This window comes from Puma concolor, chromosome B2 (assembly GCF_028749965.1).
Source record: "Puma concolor isolate L17-30 chromosome B2, mPumCon1.1.hap2, whole genome shotgun sequence".
Classification (NCBI taxonomy): Eukaryota; Metazoa; Chordata; class Mammalia; order Carnivora; family Felidae; genus Puma; species Puma concolor.
The window spans coordinates 144,923,430-144,945,990 of NC_141671.1; the positions used below are offsets into that span (position 1 = coordinate 144,923,430).

The following is a 22,561-nucleotide window of genomic DNA, read 5'->3' on the forward strand; positions in this document are numbered from 1 at the left end:
CTGCATTTCACTGATATGCATCTAGCCAGTGTTTTATCAATTCAATGCCATCTTCTTGGTTGGGGAGAGGAACAAATGGAAGCTCATGTGAGTCCAGTGTCACCAATGGTGGGAAAAGGCAGGGAGAATGTATACGGAACCTTTCAATCAGCATTAAACAGAAACGAGACCCCATGCATAAGGCAGTCCACAAAAACCATTAAAAAACAAATAATTGCTATATTGAGGTTGTGATGATGTCCCTTCACACCTCCCCAATTGATTAAAAGGTGGTTTTTTTTTTTGAGTTTTGAAGTTAATTGTAAAAATAATAGCTATGCGTTGAGCACATTGTTCTTCTAGTGTATCGTCAGTTAGGATGAGGTACATTAATCATGGACCTTTATGCCTCTAATCATGGAGATACTGGATTCCTATTAGAACAATTAAAGTTCAGAGTGGCTCAGTCGGTTGAGCGTCTGACTTAGGCTCAGGTCATGATCTCGCAGTTCGTGTGTTCAAGCCCCACGTTGGGCTCTTTGCTGTCAGCACAGAGCCCGCTTTGGATCCTCTGACCCCTGGCTCTCTGCCCCTCCCACATACTCTCTCTCAAAATAAATAAATAAAGTTAAAAAAAAAAACAAAAGAACAATTCAAGTTTAGAAGTTTTGGCCTTGAGAAACATGAGAAGGCCAATTTAATAAAAGTTAAATTCTTACGTTATCGCCGTGGCAGAAAGCGCAAGGGTCCGTGGGGAACACTCGGTGTTTCCGAAATAATGCCGCGGGCGAACGCAAGCCAGGAAAATGATGCCACTTTTGTTGCTGTCTTTTCTACAGGTGTTGACCTGGCTGGGCTTTTAATTACCATTACTGCTGACCTGAAAGCATTGGAGGCGAAGGTTATTTTCTAAACGTCCTAGATATTCTTCTCACCGCCTTTCGTAAATTTCCTCCCACCGGGGCTCACTTCCGCTTTGCAGAAATTATCTGCTTAGAGCCCTGCCTGATTTATAACAATCTCTGGCAAGACCCCAGAAAAGAGATAAGACTCTTGTCTTCGACGGACCTCGGAGGCGGCAGCGGGGCCGGTGGAAAGGGTCTTCCGGTGGCCCGAGGCTCTGGGAGCCACCAGTCCAGCTGAGGGACAGCCTCTTGGGGCTTTCTTCTCCCTGAGGAGCGTGACGCAGTTAAAAAGGAAAAAAAAAAAAGAGCCACAAGCCAAAGAGTTGCCAATGACATAGGAGAGGGAGCGCTTTCAAGCCACCGAGCCGCTCCTGGAGGCTCTGAGCTCACCCACCCCCAGCCAGGGGGCTCGGTCGTGGAGCGACACTCAACACGGGTCCGCGCACGAGAGACGGAATGGCCGGGGAAGTCAGTCTGAATTCCCTCCAGGAACTGGAACGCGAGGTCATCCTCCAGGTCCTCTACCGAGACCAGGCGGTTCAAAACACCGAGGAGGAGAGGATCCGGTATGCTGTCCCCACGCCGCGATTCCCTGGGAGCTGGGCTTTTCCTGCGCACAGCACAGCCTGATGCCACTTGGCTGGCTGCTGGCTCCCTGCTGCCCACGGGGCGTCCCGTCCGCAAGCGTCCCAGTGAGGGGTGGAGGCCAGGTGGCCCCGCCGGCCCCGGGCCGTGTGACTGAGCTTCCCTAAGGGAGGAGGGAGGCTGCTTTTGTCATTCACTTAAAAATATGCCTTTCTGTGATAAGTGTGTTGTTTGCTGCCTGTCGCTTTGCTACTTCCTGGGAATAATTCAAAGGAAGATGTTCAGGCCTCTACTATACCTCTCAAGGGAAAGACCTCCAGGGAAGGGCTGCCTCCGTTGTGCGATCCTGCGGCAGATCTTGTTCAATCCTTCCCCGTCTTTTTCTTTGTGTGCTTTTGCTAACAAGTTGGCTTTGAGGGGAGGGGAGTGTAAAATATGAACCTGCTCAGCCAGTTCCCTGACTGATCTGCAATAGGCAGTTTCTTTCCTTGTCTGTCTTGGAGCTGCACCAGCTGTTTGGTAGTAGTTAACGCTTACTAAAGCACCGTATCAAAACTGCCCACCGATAGCGGTCAAGATCCACCTTTAGAAATGGAGATGCCTTGTTTATCAATGTTTATAAAGGATATGAAGTCTAGAAAATAAGTACATGGAATAGGCTTTTTTATTTTGTTTTGTTTTTAAACTTTTTTAATGTTTATTTATTCTTTTTTTAATTTTATTTTTATTTTTTTTTTAATGTTTTATTTATTTTTGAGACAGAGAGAGACAGAGCATGAACAGGGGAGGGGCAGAGAGAGAGAGGAGACACAGAATCCGAAACAGGCTCCAGGCTCTGAGCTGTCAGCACAGAGCCTGATGCAGGGCTTGAACTCACAGACCACGAGATCATGACCTGAGCTGAAGTCAGACGTTCAACTGACTGAGCCACCCAGGCGCGCCCCTAATGTTTATTTATTCTTGAGAGACAGAGCGTGAGCGGGGGAGGGGCAGAGAGAGAGAGAGAGAGAGAGAGAAGACACAGAATCCGAAGCAGGCTCCAGGCTCCTCCGAGCTGTCAGCACAGAGCCCGACGTGGGGCTCGAACCCACGAACCGTGAGATCATGACCTGAGCTGAAGTTGGACGCTTAACTGACTGAGCCACCCAGGGTGCCCTGTTTTTAACATTAAAAAAATTTTTTTTTAATGTTTATTTATTTTGGAGAGAGAGAGAGAGACAGAGTGTGAGTGGGAGAGGGGCAGATAAAGAGGGAGACACAGAATCAAGAGCAGGCTCCAGGCTCTGGGCTGACACCACAGAGCCCAACACGGGGTTTGAACCCACGAACCGTGAAATCATAACCAGAGCCAAAGTCGGACGCTTAACTGACTGAATCACCCAGGCGCCTCTTTTAAAAAAATTTTTTTAATGTTTATTTATTTTTGAGAGAGAAAGAGAGAGGATGAGTGGGGGGACTAAACATTTTTTAAAGTTTATTTATTTTGAGAGAGAGAGACAGACAGACAGACAGGGAGAATCCCAAGCAGGCTCTGTGCTGTTAGCTCAGAGCCTGATGTGGGGCTCAGTCTCCTGAACTGTGAGATCATGACCTAAGCTGAAATCAAGAGTCAGATGTTCAACCACCTGAGCCACCCAGGTGCCCTGTATTTTGTTTTGTTTTTAATGACAGAACTCTTTCAGAGTTTGCCAAGAAGAATGCACATATAAAATAAAACTTTGGGCACCCAAATGCTTGAGAAATGAGAGAAATTTGCTGGTTAACTGAAAGGTACAATGTTTTTTCTGTACTCCTCGGTTATCCCAAAGCTCTAAATGTACTTATACTTTCTTCCACTAAAAAATAGAATACACTGGGGGCGCCTGGGTGGCACAGTCGGTTAAGCGTCCGACTTCAGCCAGGTCACGATCTCGCGGTCCGTGAGTTCGAGCCCCGCGTCAGGCTCTGGGCTGATGGCTCGGAGCCTGGAGCCTGTTTCCGATTCTGTGTCTCCCTCTCTCTCTGCCCCTCCCCCGTTCATGCTCTGTCTCTCTCTGTCCCAAAAATAAATAAACGTTGAAAAAAAAATTTAAAAAAAAAAAAAAAAATAGAATACACTGAACAAAATGGAATTGGCTTTGATGATTAGAAGTCTTTCAGTGATTTAGAAACGTCATTTTGAATATCAACAAAGTAACATGGACACCGTGGAAAGGAAGCTTTGTTCCAGAGGGACAAAGGGACATTTGCCCTGATTGTAGGGCAAATCCTGCAAGTTGAATGTAAGCTATGTCTTTGGGACTGGCTTCTCTCTTCTAAAAGTAGGTGGCAGAGACATTTCATAAAAGAGTATTCTGGTTAATGACACCTCTCTGGGGTCCAGTGTAAGGTCCCTTTGCACTTGTGCTATGGTCTAGGGGAAATAGGTATTGGGGGTGAACTGACCACCCATAAAAAAACAAAAACAAACAAACAAAAACAGTAGCAAAAGCATAGCATCAGTTGAATAATTGTGTTGGATAACTTATGACAATAGCAAGTGTGTATGTTCCATCTTTATAGTTCTTTCTATGCCTTCTGTATTAAAGTTGATGCCATGCTCTGTGTGTATGTGTGTTTTGTTTTGCTTTGTTTTGTTTTGTTTTCTTCTCCTACTGTTCTTGCTAACCGTTATGACGCCCTTTGGGCATGGAGGGATGAGCCTAGAACAAAGTGAGTAGCTAACTCATCTGTGCCAGGAATTTGTTATGCTTTGCCATTTGGTCTTCTCAGCATCCCTGGGAGATCACCTTTTTCTCATCTCTGTTTCACAGTTGAGAAAATCTCTGAGCCTCTTTTTGGAAGGTTGAGGGAGACCCCTCGCTTTCAGGGCCATGTTGTCGCCTGGGGGTGTCGGATGCCAAAGCGCCGTCTGCCTTCTCATGCTGTGAGCAGCAGCGTTGGGGCTCTTGCCGCATAGGAGTGTGCCTCGCACCTGTCCTTCCATTCACTCCTGTCTCATCATTTGACTCTTTGGGTCGCAGGAAACTGAAGACGCACCTGCAGCATCTCAGGTGGAAAGGAGCAAGGAGCGTGAGCCCGGAATACAAAGAGAAGTCCTGTGCACGCTGCCAGTGCCAGCTCGGGCTTCTGCTGAACCGGGGGGCCGTGTGCAAGGGCTGCAGCCACCGCGTGTGCTCCGAGTGCCGAGTCTTCCTGCGGAGGACCCGCGCCTGGAAGTGCACCGTGTGCTTTGAGGACAGGTGAGATTGCCCGGGTGTTCACTTTCTCCCGTGGACTCAGCCCTGGAGATGGTCCCAGACACACCCCCGACAGAGAGAGCTGTCCCTCCTCAAAGGTTCATAGAGTGCTTAATACAAAGCTACCTTTCTAGACTTGGAAATTGTAGTAATTTAAAAATAAATTTTATTAAATAAAAAAGATATTTATAAATTTGCAAACGTTTGTTTGTAATAGCTGAGGATGGGCTAACCCAGGAGTTAAGATCCATTTGGATTTTGTAACTAGGTGCCGAAGTTTTCTCAGAGCTTAATTTATCTCTTTCAGAGAAAGTGGAGTGAATTTTAACCTAGGGAATATTAGAGTGATTCTTTGTAGCTTTATTTATTTATTTATTTATTTATTTATTTATTTATTTATTTGTTTATTTAAGAGGAGGGGTGCCTGGGTGGCTCAGTTGGTTAAGTGTCTAAGTTCAGCTCAGGTTATGATCTTGTGGTTTATGGGTTCAAGCCCCGCATCGGGCTCTGTGCTGACAATGCAGAACCTGCTTGGGATTTTCTCTCTCCCTCTCTTTCTGCCCCTCCCCGGCTTGCACTTTCTCCCTCTCTCTTAAGATAAATAAACTTTAAAAAAAAGAGAGTGTGTGTGTGTACACGCGAGCAGGGGAGGGGCAGAGACAGAGAAATTTTTTTTAAATGTTTATTTATTTATTTTGAGAGAGAGGGAGCGAGTGCACGAGCAGGGGGAGGGGCAGAGAGAGGGAGAGAGGGAATCCCAAGCAGGCTCTGCACTATCAGTTCAGAGTCCAACATGGGGCTTGACCCCATGAACTGTGAGATCATGACCTGAGCCAAAATCAAGAGTTGGACACTTAACTGACCAAACCACCCAGGTGCCGAGAGAGAGAGAGAGAGAGAGAGAAAGAGACAGAGAAAGAGAATCTTGAGCAGGCTTGATGCTCAGTGTGGAGCCTTAAGTGGACTCAATCCCATGACCCTGGGATCATGACCTGAGCCAAAATCAAAAGTTGGATGCTCAACCAACTGAACCACTCACATGCCTCATGTTATTTTTAAAAATATCTTTTTGAGGTATAATTGACATATAACGTTATATTGATTTTAGGTGTGCAACATAATGTCTAGATATTTGTATGCATTGCAAGGTGATTGGCACAGTAAATCTTACTACCATCCTCTTAATCTCTGCTTCAATTCTGCATGATAACCTTGCCGGGTAGAGTATTCTTGGTTGGAAGTTTTTTTCCTTTCAGTACTTCCTTTCCCACTCTCTCCTGGCCTGCAAATTCTAATGAAAAAATCTGCTGATCATCTTATGGGGGTTCCTTGTATGTAGCGCTTGTTCCTTGTTGCTCTTAAGATTCTCTTTTTATCTTTAACTTTTGACATTTAATTATACTGGGCTTGGTGCAATCTCATTGGATTCGTCTTACGTGGAACTCTCTGGTATTCCTGGACCTGGCTGGCTGTTTTTCTTCCCAGGCTAGGGAACTTTTCAGCCATTATTTCTTCAAATAATTTTCTGCTCCTTTCTCTCTCTTCTCCTTCTGGATCCTGTAATGTGAATGTTAATTATTCCACTTGATGTTGTCCCATGGGGCTCTTAGGTTGTCTTCATTTTTTTTTTTTTTTTCCCTTTGCTGCTGTTTGGGTGAGCTCCACTGCTGTGTCTTCCAGATTGTTGATCTGTTCTTCTGCTTCGTCTGGTCTGCTGGTGAACCCCCTTAGTTATGCCTCAGCTCTGTGACTTCTGTTTGGCATGTGCTGATCTTTTCTCTCTTTGTTGATGGTCTCACCACATTCATCTGGTCTTCTCCTGAGTCTGCCCAGCATCTTTATGACCGTTACTTTGACTTCTTTATCAGACAGATTTATCTTTATCTCTGTTAAATTAAGGCCTTTTTCTGAGATTTCGTCTTCTTCTTGCATTTGGAATGTACTTCTCTGTGTCTTCATTTGGCTTGACTCTCTCTATATGTTTCTATACATTAGGACAAACAGCAACCTCTCCCCATCTTGAAGGAGTGGACTTGTATGGGTGATGAACCTTGTCATTCAACCTTGCCCTAGCTCTTTCTTGTCTTCCCCAACCCTTGTGATTGCCAAAGCAGCCTGATTTATTCCTCTTTTTTCAATTTTTTAATGTTTATTTATTTTTGAAGGAGAGAGAGACACACACACACAGAGGATGAGTGAGGGAGGGACAGACAGAGAGGGAGACACAGAATCCAAAGCAGGCTCCAGGCTCTGAGCTGTCAGCACAGAGCCCAGTGCAGAGCTCAAACTCATGAGCTGTGAGATCATGACCTGATCCAAAGTTGGATGCTTAACCGACTGAGCCCCCCACCCCCCAAATGCTCGATAGGGCTCTGTTGGTGTGCTAAGACCTGTCAGCATTCCAAAAGGAAAGATCTATTAGAACCTAGTTTCAGGCTGATTGGAAGCCAGATCTGTAGGCAGCAGCTTTTAAAGTATGCAAACATATCCAGTCCTGTGGGACCACAATCGTAAACTGTGCTGGCCTCTAGACCAGGAGATCTGAAGGTGCCCTTTGGGTGGAGGTTACAAAACTCAGGGCTCCAGACAAGTGTATAAGCTCCTTCCTAGGAGGTACCAGAGAGCCGTAGTGAGGCCAGGGGAGAGTGTAAGGATTGTGTCTCCCTGCATATGTTCCCTGAAACAGCTCATAACCTCCAGTTTTATGGCAAACGGGAAGTCTGCCCCTTAGGCTAAAGCTCCGGGACAAGTAAATGGATCTTTTTCATGGGGAGACTGGGGACGTGCTTCAGTCTACTGTCTGTGCAGCCCTGGGGCTTGCAGCCCACCAAGAACCATCTTTACGATTGTTATAGTCCCGTGGTGCCCAGGAACACGAGCTCTCTGGCTGCCAGGGCCAGGTGACCAATGGGTGTCCTCTGTGTGGGCTGTGCGCACCTGCTGGCTTTGTGGTGCAGCTGGGGAGTGCGGAGGTTGGAGCGTGCCTACTGGCTTCAGCAAGGCAGGGGGAGGACGCCATGACCTCTCACCCCGCTGGCCTTAGCCAGGCAGTGGGACAGTGCGACGTCTGCACTACCAGGGTAGAGAGCCAGTGCAAAAATGGTGCTCGTCTCTGGAGAGGGTCCCAACTGCCCCTTGCCCCTCTGACAGGCGCTTTAATACTAGCAAATGAACCTCCTTCACATAGAGTCTTGACGCTTTTCACACTTGCTTTGGTCCCGGGTCTCCGTGGGAGTGAGACCACATGCCCCTTTGCACATAGGCCTCATCGTTCTCTAAGCCAGACCTTTCGGGGGCACATCTCTCTGCGGCAGGTCCCACGGGTTGGTGTTCCTGGCATGGGGCATGAACCCCTTGCTCCTCTAGGAGAAAGCCCGTGATTATAAGATCCCTCCCTGTCGTGGATCTCTGTGCCGGGGCGGGGTTTTTGTTGAGACCGAGTCTCGGCCCTTCTGACCCACCTCGGTGTGGTCTCCTTATCCTTTGCCGTGGAGGAGCAGGTGAGGCGGCTTTCAGGGCTTCCTCAGAGGGAGCTGTTCCACGAGGCTGCAGATTTGGGGTGCCCGTGGGCGGAGGCAGGTTCTTCCCACACCACCACATTCCCACACAGCTCTAGATAAGGCCTTTTGGAAGGAGGCAAGCTGACTTCTATCAGATACTCAAAATGAAGAAATGCATGATAGAGAAGTTGTAAGGTCTTTAACCATTTTTTGCCACAGAGTTGGTATTTTCAACCACCCATTTTGAACACGATAAAGAGGGTGTTTGGCTTGGGTTCCCGCTTTTCTTTTTTTTTTTTTTTTTTAACGTTTATTTATTTTTGAGACAGAGAGAGACAGAGCATGAACGGGGGAGGGTCAGAGAGAGAGGGAAACACAGAATCTGAAACAGGCTCCAGGCTCTGAGCTGTCAGCACAGAGCCCGACGCGGGGCTTGAACTCACAGACCGTGAGATCATGACCTGAGCCGAAGTCGGACGCTTAACCGACCAAACCACCCAGGCGTCCCGGGTTCCCGCTTTTCAAAGCAAGCACGCACTGGTCATCGATTCCTTGAAAACTCAAGAGGCGGCGTTTCTGTCTGCTGGGGTCAGCGTGCACGAGGGCATTGCAGAACGCAGAGGGAGGGAGAAATGTTTGCTTGGTGTGAGTCTAGGAGAATCATCGGAGACTTTGAGATTTGAAAACAACTTCTAAATATTGCTGCAGAAGTGCGAGTGCCCTGGACAGAGATCACGCGGTGTGCGTGCGCTGGCAGGGTTTTCTCTCCCCCTAAACTGGAGGCTTGTGTTTATTGGGCGCCTGCCATTAATCGCCTCAAACCTCCTGTCCCTTCTCGAGGCTTCATTTCAGTCCCTCATCCAGAGAGAAGTGGTTTGACCAGCTTTTGCTTTGCTCCTTTACTTCTGTGGCAGCTGCGAAATCAGACTTCAGTCAGCTGAGTCTGCACATTTTATATGTGCTCCTTGGTTTGTGGAGGCCAGTGTCCTTCAGGCTTTTCTTTTCTCCTTTTGCTAGTGCTCCCTGCTCAAGCCCTGCAGGCTTTTCTTACCTTGAGAAGGAAAGACAGAGATTTGCTGTGAGCCGGCCACACTGTGCTCACGTAGGCCCGGGCTCTAGAGAGAGCGGGAAACAATTCCAAAGAATGTCTGGAAAGGTCTTAAGATTTTCTTCCCTCGTTTCAATCAGCCATATGTATTTGAAGTCTAATGGTAAACATTGCCCGCTAAGGGATTAAATTCAGCATTTTTTTTTTTTTTTGTCTTCTAATAGTTAACTATAAGTTAAAAATCAAAACAAAAGGACAAGGCTGAGGCAATCTCCCGGGAAGCCGGCGGTGTTGAAATCTCTCCACCCGAGAGGGCGTCATGTCCTGGCTCTTGTAACTCTACCCGCTAAGGACACAGAGTGTGATTTCTAAAACCCTGGCTTCCTTATTTTGAAATAAGGTTGCTTTTCAAAATACCTAAGATAATTGCATTACTAGGAGTCCATTGCCTCAGGAAATTGTATGGGGAGAGAAGGAAATAATTTATAACAACACACACTTTCTCGTTCTCCTTTCTTTGCAGCCCTATGTCCTCTCTCTGGTTTTGTCACCCTGCCCTGCTATCCTATTTCAGGGCCAAAGCAGAGCCTGGTAAAACTTTAGAGTATTTGACAGTCATAACTGAGCTGGGTCCTAGAGGGGTGATTGAGCCCCATGTTTTCCTCTCCCTGGGTCACCTTCAGCTGGAGACTCAGTCCTTGGGAAGAAGTGGATCCATCATGGAACCAGGAGGAGGGAAGGAGGTTTTTTAAATCCAGAAAGAAGAAGGAGTAGGCTAGCAGTTTTAAAAAAGTAAAACCAGGGGTGCCTGGGTGGCTCAGTTGGTTAAGTGTCTGACTTTGACTCAGGTCATGATCTCATAGTTTGTGAGTTCGAGCCCCACGTCAGGCTCTGTGCTGACAGCTCGGAACCTGGAGCCTCCTTCAGATTCTGTCTGTCTGTCTGTCTCTCTCAAAAATAAATGAACATTAAAATAAATAAATAAATAAAAAATAAATAAATAAATAAATAAATAAATAAATAAATAAATAAAACCAACTTACAAATTGGCGCAAAAGGCCTATGGAATGTGCCTTGGGGTTCTGTGGAGGTTCCAGGAGACCTTTGAGGTTTCTGCTACAGGCAGGTTTTCTCTCCAAGAGCTGCTAAAGGTCACGAGGAGCTCAGAGGATGGAGGGCTGAGCTGGTTCGAGGGGACTTTCAGAGTATCTGTGGTTGGAGTATTTCTGGAAGAGGGTCAGTGGGAGAGAGGGAGACAGGCATCCTCAGGGAGAGAGGACAGTGTGGGAATGAGTGTTTAGCATTTCATTACACTGCATGTTTCATTTAAACCTTAAAACAGTTTTATGGGGCAGCTTCAACTATTATTCTAATTTTACAGGTGAAGAAACAGAGGCTAAGAGACATAAGAAAGTTAGCCCAAGGTCAGGGAGTCAGTTAGATGAAAACCCTGGTCTCCTGAATCCCATCCCTCCTAGATCTCTGCCCCGTCCTACCTGAAGGGAGAAAAGCCACTCAAAAGACTTTGGATCTTGGGGGCATCTGGGTGGCTCAGCCAGTTAAGCGTCTAACTGTTGATTTCGGCTCTGGTCATGATCTCACAGTTCATGGGGTTGAGCCCTGTATCAGCACAGAGCCTGCTTGGGCTCTCTCTCTCTCTCTCTCAAAAATAAATAAACATTAAAAAAGAGAGAGAGAGAAGACCTTGGATATTGGACCGTAGGAAATGGGGTGTGAACCATTGCCAAAAGAAAGCCATACCCAAGTGGACCAGCGTTCTGCAGGGCAACCCAGGGGACAGGAAGATGAAGGCCAATGATCCGAGAGAGTCTTTGCAGTGAAGGGGCTATGAAGTGATGAGGCTGGAGGCGAAAAGAACTCGGGAGTAAAAGAGAAGCGTAAGAAAAGACCCCAGGAAACAAAGACAAGTTGGAAAGGACTTGGGAGAACAAAGTTGGTTGAAAGTTGCTTCCAGTCGTGAGGAGACGTATATTGTCCTTAGCAGGAGCCATCCAAAGAGGCTGATTTAGGAGAAGGGAAGAAGAGAAAGAGACATAAATATCCTTGCTTCTTTGGTTGATTACCACAACCCCCCACCCTCAAGTATACGGACAGTTTCCTCGATGAAATGGCACGAGGTTAAAACCATGTTGAAATATGTCAAGGAGACTAAGCTTTATATTTACTTGTTTGTTTTAGCTTTTGTTTTAAAAAATAAGATTGAGGTTGATGACTTAGGTTCACACTGATTGTTTTCCCTTCAAAATTATTTACTGTGCAATAGCATCAAATTCCACGTGTCTAGAAAAAACCTGCTCAACTCCCTGAAGTAGATTGCTGAGGACTTACACGTGTTCAAGACATTTTCTCTTCAAACTGTGATCGTTTCTCTTGCTTCGTAATCGGCTGTGACCATAAACAATCATTCATTCATTCTTTAGCCTCAGAGATTTGTTGGAATGCTTTCTCGGTTTCATTAGGCACGTTTGCTATTTATAAAATAACTAGAGCAGAGATTTTAGAGTTAGGGTTTCAGATGGTAGGGGGCAGTACTGTTGATTTCAGAGTATGGGCTGCTCACATTCCTTTGATGAACTATGCTTGAGGCTAACGGACAGAAACCTAAGCGTGTCCCGTTCCAAACTGATACAGACGTTAGCATTTATTGTCACGTTCTTAGTCCTCAGGTTGGGATTTGCATTAATGCTGCAGAGCAGTAAGGGTTAAATACGATTTTGGAATTTATTAAAGGGGATTTTTGTTGTTGTCGTCCAAATACATTTTAGATTGGGATTTAGATGTAAAGATATCATTAGAGGATGACGTATTTTTTGCAACGCGTGAAATAATTGTTGAAAATCAAGTGACATTTCTTTTTTTTTTTTTTTTAATTTTTTTTTTCAACGTTTATTTATTTTTGGGACAGAGAGAGACAGAGCACGAACGGGGGAGGGGCAGAGAGAGAGGGAGACACAGAATCGGAAACAGGCTCCAGGCTCTGAGCCATCAGCCCAGAGCCCGACGCGGGGCTCGAACCCACGGAGCGCGAGATCGTGACCTGGCTGAAGTCGGACGCTTAACCAACTGCGCCACCCAGGCGCCCCTCAAGCGACATTTCAAGACAAGTTCTCTAACAATTGTGTTTCCTGTTTAAAGCTAAACTTCCCAGAGTTCGGAAAATATAATCTTTGAAATTTCAGACTGCTACCCCCAGTGTTTTCCTAATCCCATGTTTTGATAAAATACTGAATCCCCACTTTATCCCCATCAAGGGAAATAGCCAATGTATGAGAATGGAATAATTTGCGGTCATTATTGTAAACACTTCTGCTCTTTGTGTGAGTAAAAGGTCTAACTCTACGAAATATTGAAAAGAAATTGAATGCTGGGTGTGGTATGGGGGAGCTGGAAACGAAGGAGTTTAGTTTGATGCCAGGGTTAAAGTGACATTTCTTTGCTGCCTGTCTTCTATTTCAAGACCTGATTTTTTTTTTTCTAATCTCATTTTAATACTTGATCTCAGCCGAAAGGCCAAGAAGCAATTTTTCTAATCTGCTTTTGAACATTGCTGATGGGAACTATGCTCATGTGTTTCACACCAAAAAGTATACACAAGTTAAATATATTGAGTAAAATATTTCACATAGTTGTATGTTTGCACATTTTCTTTCTTTCTTAAAATTTTTTTAATGTTTATTTCTTTTTGAGAGAGAGAGAGAGAGAGAGAGAGATATGGAGTGCAAGCGGGAGAGGGACAGAGGAAGAGGGAGACACAGAATCTGAAGCAGGCTCCAGGCTCTGAGCTGTCAGCACAGAGCCAGATGCGGGGCTGGAAACCATGAACCGTGAGATCATGAGCTGAACTGAAGTCGGACGCTTAACCAACTGAGCCACCCAGGTGCCCCTGTTGCACATTTTTGAGAGATTAGCCACTGAATCTAATTTCACAAGGGAAAAGCCTTTTGTTCTTTGAAAATGAAGTGTTTTTTTCCTGTCAGTTCTGACTTACAGATGGCATCTGCTTTGGTCCTCACAACAGCATGGCTGTTTCACACGGCTTGTGTATATTGATTGCTTTCTCTAGGAATGCGATAGATGGTAATCAGATACAGGATGATGACGTCCTTTCTAATCCATTGACCAGATGGAAGTAATGACTATTTAATATTCTTTGAAGTCTTATGCTACTAAAACATACGGTAAAAAGGTAGACATTTATAGGACATTTTGAGAAAAATTTTATTTTGAAAAGTATTTTGTGCGTACCAAAGGGAATACCTTCACAGTAGTTTGACTATCATTCCTTTTGTCGAGGCTGAAATTTCTTCTGCGATCAGTGCTTGATTAGTCATGGCAGGCTCTTGCTTTTAAAACCTTTCTTTGAGATTAGTAAGCTTTCCGTACCATTAATTCTCTTATTCATACTTGACATTGTCACCTCACTCAGCCGAGCTGAAACTTTTCACCCGACAGGGACGGTCAGAGCGAGGAGGCTGCCGTCCCAGCCGGCACTTTGCCTGGTAGGGAAGTGTTGCCTCAGTTAACAAACACTCTGAGCTAGAGTTAAGGGTACTGGCAGGCGTAGGGATGCTGGGCAGGCTGGTGGGTCCTTTGAAGTCATGTCTTCATGGGAATTTCCACAACAGCCTACCCATGCCCTTAGGTCAGACCAAAGCACATTCCAACGCCAGAGAGAAGTCATGCGTGGATTTGGCGATTTTAGATGTTTCAACTCCTGTACCGTTCCATTAATGCAGATATTTTTTTTTTTAATTTTTTTTTCAACGTTTTTTATTTATTTTCGGGACAGAGAGAGACAGAGCATGAACGGGCGAGGGGCAGAGAGAGAGGGAGACACAGAATCGGAAACAGGCTCCAGGCTCTGAGCCATCAGCCCAGAGCCTGACGCGGGGCTCGAACTCCCGGACCACGAGATCGTGACCTGGCTGAAGTCGGACGCTTAACCGACTGCGCCACCCAGGCGCCCCCATTAATGCAGATATTTAAGAATCAGTATTTTTGTTGAAAGAAAGTTGCCCACGGATTTCTCGCTAATGTTAAAGCTGACCTCTGTATGAGGTCTGAAACACCTTCTTCTATCTTTAGGATGCTTTGGTAATGATGGGATTCGCTTTTGTGATATCTTTGTCAGATTCAAACTTACACTTAATGTTTTTTTTTAAAGAAATTGACAAAACTATTTCTTTAAAAGGGAAGAGGGGTGCCTGGGTGGTTCAGCCAATTAGTTGGGCATTGGCTCTTAATTTTGGTTCAGGTCATGATCCCAGGGTCCTGGGATCAAGCCCCACATCTGTTCTGTGCTGAGCACGGAGCTGCTTAGGATGCTCTCTCTCTTTGCCCTTCTCCCCCGCTTGTGTACTCTCTCCCCCTCTAAAATAAATTTAATAAACAACAAATAAACAAATGGAAAGAAATATGTCTGCCTAATTCTGCTATGTACTTTGCTACCCATATGAAGAATACTTTTATAACAACAGAAATGAAGTCATCAGATAAGAAATCAATTATTTCTTCCCCTTTGAAAATTGTAAAAACTTGCTAACAAGGCAATGAAACTGTTAACTTGAACAGAGTCCTCTTTCTTTTTTTTTTTTTTTCAACGTTTTATTTATTTTTGGGACAGAGAGAGACAGAGCATGAACGGGGGAGGGTCAGAGAGAGAGGGAGACACAGAATCGGAAACAGGCTCCAGGCTCTGAGCCATCAGCCCAGAGCCTGACGCGGGGCTCGAACTCACGGACCGCGAGATCGTGACCTGGCTGAAGTCGGACGCTTAACCGACTGCGCCACCCAGGCGCCCCCAGAGTCCTCTTTCAATGGTTACTTTATATTTAAGGCTCCATAATCTAGGGGCAGTAAATTTATGTTGCCTTATGCTTGGAAAAGGATGGTAGGATGCACATAACATCCTAGATAATGTATAATCTTATGTGTTAAAGGTATCTGAGTTCATTTTCAGTTCGATTTAGGAACTGCAAGTATTTAAAATTTGAATCTTATAAATGCTGATAAATCCTGGGGTGTCTGGTTGGCTCAGTTGATCATGTGACTTAAAAAAATTTTTTTAATGTTTATTTATTTTTGAGAGAGAGAGAGAGAGAGAGAAGCAGAGAGAGAGAGAGAGAGAGAGAGAGAGAGGCGGAGAGAGAGGGAGACACAGAATCTGAAGCAGGCTCCAGGCTCTGAGCTGTCTGTCAGCACAGACCCCGACGTGGGGCTTGAACCCACAAAAACCATGAGATCATGACCTGAGCCAAAGGTGGATGCTTAACCAACTGAGCCACCCAGGCACCCTGAGCATGTGACTCTTGATCTCAGGCTCGTGAGTTCAAGCCCATGTTGGGCATAAAGCCTACCTAAAATAAATGAATGAATGAATGAATGAATGCTGACAGATCCTAAGAGCTAGTGTATTGTAAAGCCTTCTGCCACCTGAAATAGCAAAATGAAAATATTAATGTTGGTTTTGACAACAATCTGTAGCTTTCACATATTCAGATAATAAGCTGGTGTTCATGGCAGCATTATTCAGAATAGTCACAAGGGGGAAACAACCCAGTGTCCATCCACAGATGAAGGGATTTAAAAAAATGTGGCATAAACATACTATGGAATATCATTCAGCTATAAAAAAGAATGAAAATTTAACACATGCTAAAATGTGAATGAACCTTGCAAATATTATGCTAAGTGAAATAAGCTAGAAGGAAAAACGTATGATTCTACTCACATGCGGTATCCAGAGTAGAGACAGGAATCCACAGAGACAGAAACGTTTTCTAAATTTTATTCATTTTGTCAAATATTTTGAAGTATCTATATTGTTATAAATTATTACTTTTATGTTTTATAATATCTCCCTCAGTAATTATGTTTGTCACCTGCATGGTTTTAGGATTATATTTACAATTAGTAAACTAAGTCTAAATTTTAATAGATTCAGGCACTAGTTGCCAATCTTTTGAGACCATGATTTCCCAATGTGCAAGTTCTTCACTTTGATTCATTTTTCAATAAACTAAAGTGCCTCTTGAAGGATTTTTTGCCCCAGAAGAGCAAGTGGGTGGCATATTGTCTGAGTCATGGCATATTTGAGGATGACATCGGTAGCCTTCCCTCAAGCTCCTTTGAGCTATCCCTTGGATTTCTTGCTTTTGTTTTTTGTTTCGTTTTGTTTGTTTTGTTTTGTTTTGAGAGAGAGAGAGTGTTGTGCAAGTGGGAGTGGGCAGGGGCAGAGGGAGAGAGAGAGAGAGAGAGAGAGAGAGAGACAGAGAGAGAGAATCTGAAGCAGGTTCCACGCTCAGCATGGAGCCATCCCACAATCCCAGCATCAGGACCTGACCTGAGATCAAGAGTTGGACGCTCAGCTGACTGAGTCACCCATGTGCCCCGCTTGTTTATATATATATATATATGTATATATATATATATATGTATATATATATATATAATTTTACCATGATTTAAAATATATATATATTTTTTAAATCATGGCAAAATATATACAACATAAAATTTACTGCTTAGCGATTTTTAAGTCTACAGTTCAGTGGCATTAAGTCTGTTCATGTTGTATGACCATCACCACCATCTGTTTCCAGAACTTCTTCATCTCGCAAAACTGAAACTTCGTACCCGTTACACAACAACACCCTATTTCTTCCTCCCGCTGAAAACCAGCATTCTATTTTCTGTCTCTGTAAATTTGCATATTCTAGGTACTCCTAGATGTAGAATCGTACAGTACTTGTCTTTTTATGACCGGCTCATTTTACCGAGCGTGATGTCCTCAAGCCTCCTCTGTGTTGTAGCGATATTGCAGGTTTCTACTTCCTTCCTAAGGCTGTACATTCCATAGGGCGAGTATGTCACATTTTGTTTGGCCATTAGTTTGTTGATGGACACTTGAGTCGCTTCTACATTTTGGCTGTTGTAAAAAATGCTGCTGTGAACATGGGTGTGCAAATATCTCTGAGACCCTACTTTCAGTTCTTTGGGACATATTGCAGGCTCATATGGTCCTCACATGTTTAATTTTTTCATACTCTTTCCCGTAGTGGCTGCACCATTTTATAATCCCACCAAGAGTGTACAAGGACTCCCGCTTCTCCACGTCTTTGTTAACACTTGTTATTTTCAGGGGTTCGTTGGTTTGTTTTTATTTGTTGATGTTTATTTATTTATGTTGAGAGAGAGAGAGAGAGAGAACCAGCAGGAGAGGGTCAGAGAGAAAAAGAGACAGAATCTCAAGCAGGCTCTGCACCATCAGTGCAGAGCCCAACGCGGGGCTCAACCCACAAACCGTGAGATCATGACCTGAGCCTAGATCAAGAGTTGGACGCTTAACCAGCTGCACCACCCAGGCGTCCCTGTTTTTGATAATAGTCATCCTAATGGGGGGGGGGGGTGAAGGTCAGCTTGTTTTTTGACTCAGTAACATTTTCTTCAGTTGGATGTGACTATTCTGATGATCTTTTATGCCCCTTGCCCTTGCTTCTTAAAAAATACCTTTTAATATGTAGGTTGGCTTTGTTCTGTATCCCCCATTTGTGTTATCTTCTCCTGCAACATTTAATGTCTTTTCTTTTCTGTTCATGTTCTAGAACAGCGCCTCTACTGAGTCTGTGTCACTCATTCCATTTCCTAGGCCCTTAGTTCTGTTCCTTCTGGTTGGTCAGCAGCCACTCTGCTTTTGTGTTGTTAGTTTCCTAGATTTTTCTTTCTGAAAAGAGTCTCTTCATGTCTCTTCATGTCAGCCTGGCTTGTCCTTATGTCTTTCTGTTTTCTTCTCCTGGAGGCTGGGCTTAGGTGCTTTTGAAAACGAAGTGCTTTCTGGAATGTGCCCTGGATTCCCCTGTGGTGCACCTTCTGAGAAGGCCACTTCTCTGGTCTTCGGGACTCAGTTTCTCCTGCCGGCTGGCATTTTGTCAGAGGCTCTCCATTGTCTCTTCAGTTATTACGTGCTCCGTATCTCTCACCATTCATGTGGTGGTGCAGGGGAGTGATGGGGAGGCTCCCTTTCAATCTCTGGGGAAGACAGGGTGATGTGCAGCATCTAACCCGATTTTTTTTTTGAAGTTTACTTATTTATTTTGAGAGAGAGCATGCAAGCAGGGGAGGAGCAGAGATAGGAGACAGAGGATCCAAAGTGGGCTCTGCGATGACAGCAGAGAGCCCAATGCGGGGCGCAAACTCACAAACTGTGAGATCATGACCTGAGCCAAAGTCAGATGCTTAACCAACTGAGCCACCCAGGCGTCCCTCTAATCTGATTTTTATTGTTGAGGTCTTAAGCGCAGCTCTGTGCGGCCACAGTGGAATTTTTCTCACTTTTGTCAATTAGTTATCCGATGTAACAAACCAAGAGTCACAAACTTGTGGCCAACAGACTGCATAAGCCCACAGGCCTTGTTTATTTGGGGGCCTGCGTCTAATATTTGGGGCCTGGGTCTAATATTTATCGTTTTAATGTCTTAAAATGGGCCGTGGGTTCATCCCGTTCACCACGGCGCCCACTCCTCCTTACCGTCTCACAATGGCCCGCTTTCCTCATTTACGGTTTCTGCCCGGTGCCTGAGTCTGACACACATTAGACCTCAGTGCTTACCGCCAGCAGGGTCCCAGCCTGTCTCTTCAGTCCCCAGGGTGCTCCCCACAGAGCTGGGCATTTTTACTCATTCACCAAGCTGCTTGCATTCACTGGCCCCTGCCCTGCTCCTCAGTCACGCTTGGGGCTGTGGATACAGCCCTGAGAGTGACACAGAGGGGACCTGCCTTCTCTCTGCGGTCCAGTGAGGCAGAGTTATTAATGTTTCACAAGAAGTGGTGGTGACAGCTCGATACAGTCATTTCGGTATCTTCATCTCGATTCCCCGAGCCCTCCCCTAGTTACCGAGGATTTAATCACAATGATCAGTCTTTTTTTTCCTGTAAAAATGTTGAAAGCCGATCTACTGAGCTGGCAGGAAAAAAAAAAACAAACCTGTTTTGCTTTGTAACTAAAAACCATCTTAGATGCAAGATTATTTGAAGTAAAAAAAAAAAAAAAAAAAAAAAATCAGCTGTCTGCATGCACAAGGTTGCTCTGGCTGGGAATGACCACGCAGGGGGACAAGCTCATGCAAAGCGGTTAGGTTGATCTCAGTTTTACAATATTAGGCTTCTTCACTTGGGCTTTTTGCAGCCTGTTTGTCTGATGAGCCACCAGGGCACTCTTGAGGCACCCTGGCCATCAGGACATTGGGTGGAGAACAGATCTGCCCAGAGAAACGTGCTTCTCTAGGCCTTCTAGGAATCCTGACTCTGCAGATCGACTTTCCACTTCTTGTCCTTTGCATGGTGGAAGATACATTAAGCAACTCCAGGGACATCGTGCTGACTTTCTGAAGAGCATCCAGCGTGGATGGGACAGCTAGCCATCTGCAGATGCAAGTAATTAAATGCAAAATAACACTGCCTTCCAACAGGCCTGTTGGGCTCACTGCTCGCTGAGAGTAACAGGTCAGACTGTCTTTCTGTTAGGGTCATCCGTTCATTGTATCATTGAACAAGTGTGTATGCTGGAATTTGCAAAGGGCTTTCCAACTGTTATTTCCTGTTTACTGATGAAATGACAGCATGAGCAGGGGTCAAGGCTATGAAAACGGACGCTGGAACCTCCAGAAGTGTAGTAAGAGCTGGCTATGCACCACGAGCTTGGCATTTATAATGATAGTGATCCTCATGCAGTGTTACTGACAAGGTCAGGCACGGAATTCAGGTCTCCTAGTTCTGCATCTTCTGCTGTCCCCACAACCCTCGGCTTCTGCTTTGTGAGATGTATTTGGCAATTGATTGAAGAAGTTTGAAAGACGCAAGTCTCCGTTCTGAGGAATGTAAAAGCATTAGCCCATTGCTGAGCTCAGAAAATGTTCCAAGAAGCTTTTTTTAAAAATTTTTTTTAAATTTTTTTATTTTTTTCAACATATGAAATTTATTGTCAAATTGGTTTCCATACAACACCCAGTGCTCATCCCAAAAGGTGCCCTCCTCAATACCCATCGCCCACCTTCCCCGCCCTCCCACCCCCCATCAACCCTGTTTGTTCTCAGTTTTTAAGAGTCTCTTATGCTTCGGCTCTCTCCCACTCTAGCCTCTTTTTTTTTTTTTCCTTCCCCTCCCCCATGGGTTTCTGTTAAGTTTCTCAGGATCCACATAAGAGTGAAAACATATGGTATCTGTCTTTCTCTGTATGGCTTATTTCACTTAGCATCACACTCTCCAGTTCCATCCACGTTGCTACAGAGGGCCATATTTCATTCCAAGAAGCTTTCATAGGCAGATTCTGATCAATCATCTGGGAAGAAATAATAAACGCTTCTTCTGGTTACTGTGAGTCAGTCTACCCTGTGCTGGCCCTACTGAGGACAGATGTGATGGTGTCATCACTGCAAGGTCTGCTCACCTCTGTCTGAGACGATAAGAGCAACAAATGGTCCCTCCTTTGCAGCTGGGATTGGTGTGCACAGGGAGCCTTTATTAAGGGTCTTAGGGAATCATTGCTTAGGAACGGCTGGTTCTGCAAGAAGTTTTTAGGGAGATCCCGCTCAAATCTGTTCTCGAAGCAAACAGCCTCAAGAGTAAAAAAGTGCTGTTTGGCATGTGGTTTAGGACTGTGGCACTTTTCTCCTTCTATTATTTAAACACAGACAAGCCCGAGAGACTAAATTTGCGCAAGTATGTGTCCAAATCTGTCCTGCCAAATAAGCTCCTGTTGAACTTCGCAAGTGCTCAGTTGGGATGTTCAATTAGATGACTGGCACCAGGCGACGTATATTTTAATTCTCTCTGAAACCTAGAGCACTAGGCTAGAGGAGGACTTGGTAATAAAACACTGACTTACTCGGGTGCCTTCAGCTTCCCCCCTCCCTCCCTGAGCTCTCCTTTCCTGGCCCGGCACCTGGGCGCTTACTTCTCAGCCAGGCACCTGTGTCTGCCTAGCCTCTGCTGGCTGTAGGGGGTGGTGGTTTGACTCGCTGATGAATTCTCAGCTCCGACCTCCTTCCAGTCTGAGCCCTTGCCCCATTGCCGGCCCCGGCTTGCATATGGATGCTTTTGGACACAAGGATAATGGCTGCAAAGCGTGACAGCGCTGATTAGCTGAAAGGGTCACCACCACCAGGAAAAGAAATCCAGGAAGTGGAGTTCATCCATTCGATGGAAGCCTCCTGGTTCCACATTTGATTTTGCTCTTTGACTCTCCTCATCTGATACTTAGACCTTGCCCTGCTGACAAAGACGGAGGAGGCCCCCACAGGCATGGAGAAATTGGTGGGTGTGGCCCTTCGAGGGGCGTGAATTCACCACTGGCCCCTTTATCTCTCCAAACTTCCCCTGGTGGTTGATCCCTTGCTTGCTTTCTTGTGCCAGAGGGGGCCCTTTCGAGGTGCTGAGTTCTCAAAGACTAGATATTCAATTTTATGGTGCAAACTTTTCTCTGTCTCTCTAGACACATATCACAGTTGAATATTTTATATATTTTGGCTCTGAACGGTGGTGACTGATTAGCAAAATTCTTCTATCACAATTTATAAATGCCCCGTGTATTTTTCTCTTGTTCTAGTCGCTAAGCATTGGGAATCATGGTTTACTTACTAATCAGAGAACATAATAGTTTCTAACTAGATGAAGGGGGAAAGATGGTTAGTATCTTCTAACAATCACTAGAACTCCGTAGAGAAAGAGGGTATTTCTTTTAAAAACATGTAGATGGACATATATTTGTGAATTTGCTTACATTTACAGCAATTGTAAGCATTCATTCAGAAAAACGCATTTGAGTTCATATATAGCCTAAAAGAACCCAGTGGAGAACACTTATTTCGGTAAACATAGACGAGAATTTGTAGGGTACAGTGTTAATTTTTCTTAAACTTTCATAACCCAGGAATTGGCAAGTTTTGTGGCACATCATTTTAAGGGTGTGGATAACTTGTAATATCTGTGTGTTTACTTTTTTGTATCCTAAAAGGGTGTTAACAATTCTACATTTCCAAGGTTTTTTGAGGTTGACAGTGGCTTCTCCAGAAATTTGGGAACTGTTGAAGAGCACAATGCATTTGGGGACTTTGGTTTCAGTCAGTGAGCATATAAAGGGCCCTGCATCCTGTTCCACATGTGACCGAGACTGGAGGTGTAGGGGTGTAGACGTACCCTAGCGGGTGTTGGCCAAGCAGCTGGGCAAGAACAGGTCATTTCCCCTGTTTCTCAGGTGGTCCACTCGGACCCAGGTCCCGGATCTCCATGAAGTACACTGATCCCATATTC

General features: G+C 45.0%; 1 protein-coding gene and 1 long non-coding RNA gene across 8 annotated transcripts in view; one reads left to right on the forward strand and one right to left on the reverse strand.

The window, feature by feature from the left end:
* Nucleotides 1-22,561, forward strand: part of SYTL3 (synaptotagmin like 3) — a 95,149-nt gene that overhangs the window by 9,689 nt on the left and 62,899 nt on the right. For all 7 annotated transcript variants that reach the window (XM_086708260.1, XM_086708256.1, XM_025925401.2 and 4 more), the window contains 2 exons: nucleotides 819-1,450; nucleotides 4,472-4,690. In XM_086708260.1, the coding sequence (XP_086564386.1) occupies nucleotides 1,341-1,450; nucleotides 4,472-4,690 (329 nt within the window). In that variant the 5' untranslated portion in view covers nucleotides 819-1,340. The remainder of the gene's footprint in view (nucleotides 1-818; nucleotides 1,451-4,471; nucleotides 4,691-22,561) is intronic.
* LOC147581338 (uncharacterized) overlaps nucleotides 12,144-22,561 on the reverse strand; it is a 64,895-nt gene continuing 54,477 nt past the window's right edge. The window contains exon 4 of the long non-coding RNA XR_015251693.1: nucleotides 12,144-12,338. This is a non-coding gene — a long non-coding RNA (uncharacterized LOC147581338). The remainder of the gene's footprint in view (nucleotides 12,339-22,561) is intronic.